The 6,000-nt window shown below is 43.3% G+C and overlaps 1 protein-coding gene across 2 annotated transcripts in view; it reads right to left on the bottom strand.

The window, feature by feature from the left end:
• Positions 1-3,082: 3,082 nt before the first annotated feature.
• Positions 3,083-6,000, bottom strand: part of GRM7 (glutamate metabotropic receptor 7) — a 402,109-nt gene continuing 399,191 nt past the window's right edge. For both annotated transcript variants that reach the window (XM_060271366.1, XM_060271367.1), the window contains one exon: positions 3,083-4,544. In XM_060271366.1, coding sequence (XP_060127349.1) covers positions 4,495-4,544 — 50 coding nt within the window. In that variant the 3' untranslated portion in view covers positions 3,083-4,494. The remainder of the gene's footprint in view (positions 4,545-6,000) is intronic.

The following is a 6,000-nucleotide window of genomic DNA, read 5'->3' as shown; positions in this document are numbered from 1 at the left end:
GGCATTTTTCAATTCTTTTTTTTAATGACATTTGAAAATGAATGGAAAATTGCAGGTGTTAACCCTTGTACTCTTTGCTCACATTCCTTATGAGTGATTTACTTGAAAGTCTTGTTTCCCAAGATCGTCACTCCTATCCAGCTATCTCTTAGAGTAAGGATGGGGAAGCTGATGCTGTCCAGATGTTGCTGAACTACAGCTCCCATTAACCTTGACAATTGTCCTTGCTGGCTGAGCCTGATGGGAGTTGGAGTTCACCAAACTCTGAAGGGCACCAGTATTACCCACCCATGCCTTAATGACCGTTCCCCACATAAAAGGGGAGGCACATTTTGTGCGGTCGCGCGTAGCCCCCTGGGATCCCTGAGGCAGCCCTGGAAGTTCGGAGGCCGGCGCTGCCTCCCCGGGCTGGATACTGGTGGACTCCGCCCACGCAGTTACCTGTCCAATCCAGCTTGGGGAGACATTGCCAGGGGGCTTGGCCAGGTAGGAGGAGGTAACCTTACCTGCACACGGCTGAAGCAGAGTCATTCTTGGGAAGCAATAGATGGCTCCAGAGCTTTCCCACCCTCCACTCCCAAAAATTAATGCTTGCATTACAGGTCATTTTATTCCACAGGTGTACACGCACGCAGGCGCTGCTACGACAAGGCTGCTGTTGAAGGGCTGGAAAGGAATTTCCCTGCATTGACAGGTTTCGCCTTTCCCGTAGCAATTTGTCACAACTTTGGCGGGTGCAGGCCTTGGGCAGAATCCTTTAGTCATCTACATAAATGGGCGGTGACCCCCCCGCCCCCATTGCGGTGGCGATAACAGGGTTCCTGTAAATGGGGCTAAGGGGGAGGCATTGACCATACACAATAGGCTGTCATTGCCCTTCCCCTCCAGTGGCTGCGATCGAGGGGGGGGGCTATCTGCTTGAACATATGTTCTCCAGAACTAGCCCAGCCCCCCCCCACATGCTGGATAACCCTGAAATTACCCAGATCCTCGGCTGGGGGCTGGGAAGGATATACGCCCAATGCCTGAGCCAAGGTCTCCCTACATCTGAATTCTTAATAAAGTTGTGGCCAATTTTAATCCCATAGAACGTGGTCTTGTGTCATCATTCCGCTCGGGGGCTGCCTGGGGGCTTTGGGGGACTCCGCCTGTCTGCACAAATGGCTTAGAAGTCCCATACCTACCAGAGACTCACACATTTCAGTGAAGTGGCAGCTCTCAGTCTGAATGCAGATTTACCCTAAAGAAGTGAATGGCGATGCCTACACAGGTAGACATTCTTTTTCAACATTGCAGTGCATCCTGAACCATGGATAGAACTGGGATGCATAATTGTAGGTTATGGTGATTTTCCATATATTCGTGTATATCGTATGTCTGTTTCATTGGGGTATGGCTCCCATTCAGGTATGGCTTTTGAAAAAGTTCTTGAGTGCCCTCTCTTCCCTCTCAGCCCCTTAAAATAACAGCATCAAGATTCAGTCACAATTGGAACATGAAGGTTTTCATCCATAGCATTCTGTTGTGGACTAACGCCTCCCGGCTGTCACATTTTGTTTTGATGCTGATTACCTTCATCAGTATAATTTATCAAGTTGTCTGAATAAAATGGGACGATAAATACTTTGGAATCTAATCTTCAAATTAGACAGAAAATATTGCTGCATTGCCTGAAGGTAGCATGCAGGTGTGCCAACTCATCTGTCGGGAAAGAGAATCTAACTGAATCACGTCTTGACCTGTATTCTTTTTCTTTCATCCTATGGGAAACTTGTTGCGTGATCTTTGGAGGTCTTTCTGAATCATGCCATGTTGAATTTGGCCTCGTTTTCATTGCACTCATACTGTGAAGGGATGAATTTAACTTATATCCAACATCTGGCAACCTTATTACACACAGACTGGCTGTGGGAAGCAAAATTGCACACATGAAGTCACTAGTGTGGTCGTAGCCTGTTCCTTTCTCATAGAATCATAGAGTTGGAAGAGACCACAAGGGCCATCCAGTCCAACCCCCTGCCAAGCAGGAAACACCATCAAAGCATTCTTGACATATACCCGTCAAGCCTCCACTTAAAGACCCCCAAAGAAGGAGACTCCACCACACTCCTTGGTAGCAAATTCCACTGCCGAACAGCTCTTACTGTCAGGAAGTTCTTCCTAATGTTTAGGTGGAATCTGCTTTCTTGTAGTTTGAATCCATTGCTCCGTGTCCACTTCTCTGGAGCAGCAGAAAACAACCTTTCTCCCTCCTCTATATGACATCCTTTTATATATTTGAACATGGCTATCATATCACCCCTTAACCTTCTCTTCTCCAGGCTAAACATACCCAGCTCCCTAAGCCGTTCCTCATAAGGCATCGTTTCCAGGCCTTTGACCACTTTGGTTGACCTCTTCTGGACACATTCCAGCTTGTCAGTATCCTTCTTGAACTGTGGTGCCCAGAACTGGACACAGTACTCCAGGTGAGGTCTGACCAGAGCAGAATACAGTGGTATTATTACTTCCCTTGATCTAGATCAGGCACCCCAAACTTCAGCCTTCCAGATGTTTTGGACTACAATTCCCATAATCCCTGACCACTGGTCCTCTTCGCTAGGGATCATGGGAGTTGTAGGCCAAAACATCTGGAGGGCCGCAGTTTGGGGATGCCTGATCTAGATGCTATACTCCTATTGATGCAGCCCAGAATTGTATTGGCTTTTTTAGCTGCTGCATCACACTGTTGACTCATGTCAAGTTTGTGGTCTACCAAGACTCCTAGATCCTTTTCACATGTACTGCTCTCAAGCCAGGTATCTCCCATCCTGTATTTGTGCCTTTCATTTTTATTTTTTTTGCCCAAGTGTAGTACTTCTCAATTGCTTTTGACCAGTACTCAAGATTGCTTGGCAATATCATTAGTTATGGGCAATAATTAATGCTTCCTGTCTTTATAAGCTACAGCCAGCCCTGTGTTCATTTGGAATCTTTAGAGTGACCATACCCTAAAGTGGTTGCCTGTTTTCCAACCTGCCTTTACATTTGCTGTGTATATACAATTTATATTCCAGTCACAAATAGACCCAATCTGTGTACTTCACCTTGGCCAAGAATAGTCTTCTGTTCAGCAAGCAGCCAATTCTGGAATCCACTCCTCTGTCACACAAACACAGGGAACGTGCTTTTTTCTTGCGACTTCTTGCCTGTCTCGTCTCTATCTCAGCAAAGACTAGCCACCTTGCTATAACCTTGAAAGAGAAGTGGGGTCCCAACTAGAAAATAGCATTTTTACAGTAAATAAAGAAAAGTTAACCAAAATGTTTTATTGATACATTCTTAGACAATATCACAGGTTGGAGAGTATGGAAAGAGAGGAGTTCTGCGGCAAAGATTGTTCTCACTAAATTGGCACATAAGCAGCAAGATTAACGAAATTACTTATTACAAACAGTATAAAACATACATGCTTTCCCCCCTTAAAAGTCTTTTTTTTGTTTTTGTTTAAATCACACTGGTCAGTCAATAGTGGGGCATTAACAAAGAAAAAAAATCTTTTCAAGACATGTAAAAGCCGTTTTCTTTCTTTCAAATACCATAATAATTATTGAAATTATTGCAAAATAGTTATATACCGTAATGAAAAGAACAAAATTGAAACACAAATACAAATATCCAACATAAATTATTAACATGTACTGTAAAATACATTACTGGCATGCATTCCAAATATCAAGACGACCTCTATCAAAATTCAGCAATCCGTTCTGCTTTCTCTGTTGCCATCAGTATTACGAAAGGCAGAAAATGGAGGTGGAAGTGGAAGAAACGGGGGGCGGGGACGGGGGACAGAGTGAGGGGCTTGCTTGGTCAGCACAGTTTTTGGTCTTAAGTATCTTTTTTCTCCCTTTTGTTTTAATTAAAAAAATAACATATATGAATTGCAGTGGTACAGTAATAATCATACAAGTCATGTACATAAATTCTTTTAAATCTCAGGGTTTCTGTCATTTTTGTTTCTAGTGTGCTAAAGTTAGAAAGAACAGGGCTTGTATGATAACTGTGCATTCGAAACCAATGGTGAACCTCTGAAACGACATGAATGGCAATATGCAAAAATCCCTCACAAACTGTACAGAAAGTTCAAAAACTTGCAGTTTGGAAGTACATAGAAAGACAAAAAAATAGCCCCTTGAAAGTCACCGCGGCCAATTGCAGTTCACCCGGGAGAAGCTGCTCGGAGCTCATAGGTCATACCTGCCATACAAAGAAGAAAAGGTCCAACATCACAGCCCAGTGGCAGTGCCAGTGACTTATTAAGCCAAGAATAAGTGAAGGATATTTTCATAGAGCAGCTGTTCAGAATACTTGGATCCTCCATAATAACTGCCTGGCCTTTCAACGTCTCCAGCAGTGCATACACTGCGGTTTCAGGAACAGGCCTACACGAGGTTTAGGTGACTGAATGGATGAAAATCTCCATCCTCCCATGGCTCCGTCTGATGCAGCTGACTAGATAACCAGATTGTTATAACTGACATACTTCTTTTTTGCAGCAGGGCCTGTGGAAGAAAAGGGCGAGAGAAGACCAATCAGCAATACAAGGACCTGCTGAATCTTCTGCCATGGCCTCTCGGTAGATACCAACATCTGGGAGCTGGCGTTCTATGGTGAGAGAAGAGGGAGGCAGAGAGGCACAGGCATGCACGCAGGTACATAAAAATTACCAGCCCATAAACCAGTGTTTTTCAACCTTTTTTGGGCAAAGGCACACTTGTTTCATGAAAAAAATCACGAGGCACACCACCATTAGAAAATGTTAAAAAAAATTAACTCTGTGCCTATATTGACTATATATAAAGTAATTTTTCAATTTTTCCCACGGCACACCAGGCAACATCTCGCGGCACACTAGTGTGCCGCGGAACAGTGGTTCAAAAACACTGCCATAAACATTATTACTAGTCCATCTTCCTAGGCATACCAATGTACAGTGGTACCTCTACTTACGAATAACTCTACTTACGAATGTTTCTACTTATGAATGGTGCTCCGTCTGCCATCTTGGATGCGGTTTAGATAGGATTTTTTCTACTTATGAATTTTTAGATAGCGTTGCTTCTACTTACGATTTTTTTCTCCCAATGCATTCCTATGGGATTCGACTTACAATTTTTTTTACTTACAAATGTGCATTCGGAACGCATTAAATTCATAAGTAGAGGTACCACTGTAAGTCGTTTCTCGCATGTGAACAGCTTGCAAGTAGTCCGCTACCATACCATATCCCCCCCGTTTGGAATATATATATATATATATATATATATATATATATATATATATATATATAAAATATTTCCATTGCAAACCAAATCTTGCACACCAGTTTACATGTGGCTGTTCAATGTGGCACACACATAAGGTGGATTTCACCTAACAAGTCCCGTCAGCAGAAGTCCTGCACAAGGACTTGTGCAATGGGCCTTTGCCTCCTCTTCTTCCCCCATGCTCCGCCCGGGGTATGTATGTCAGAAGATTTAAAAAACAACAACAACAGTATGTTGGGAAGGGAGAGGCCCGGTCATTCTCTCTGGCAAGTTGAAATTCTTGCACTGGCAGAATGTTTGATACAACGTGACATTGAATTCGCCACAGGGTTGAATCCAACAAAGTCATTTCACGAGTGCAATGACATCTCCTCCCCACTGTGCCCTCCCACCGTCCTCAGATCAGCTTCTAAAGGCTCCAGAGCCCCTACTGACACAGAAGTAACTTTGGGGCTATTTGGGTACTTGCTGGTAGTTTTATTTTACGGCTAAACCTGAAATACTTCTGTTTGCGTAGCCACCATTCACATCAGACAAGATCAATTTTCATCTCAAAGTAACAACCTCAATTATTGTCATCGGTGGCAAATTGCTAAATGGCAATTGGTTGAACATTATATAAATATACGAAGGGTGAATAGCATGCTTGTGTTTATTATTAACATTACATGTGTTAAAAAAGCAGGGAGTA

This window comes from Zootoca vivipara, chromosome 2 (assembly GCF_963506605.1).
Source record: "Zootoca vivipara chromosome 2, rZooViv1.1, whole genome shotgun sequence".
Classification (NCBI taxonomy): Eukaryota; Metazoa; Chordata; class Lepidosauria; order Squamata; family Lacertidae; genus Zootoca; species Zootoca vivipara.
Note: the sequence above shows the minus strand (reverse complement) of the source record. Positions and strands in the feature narration are given on the sequence as shown.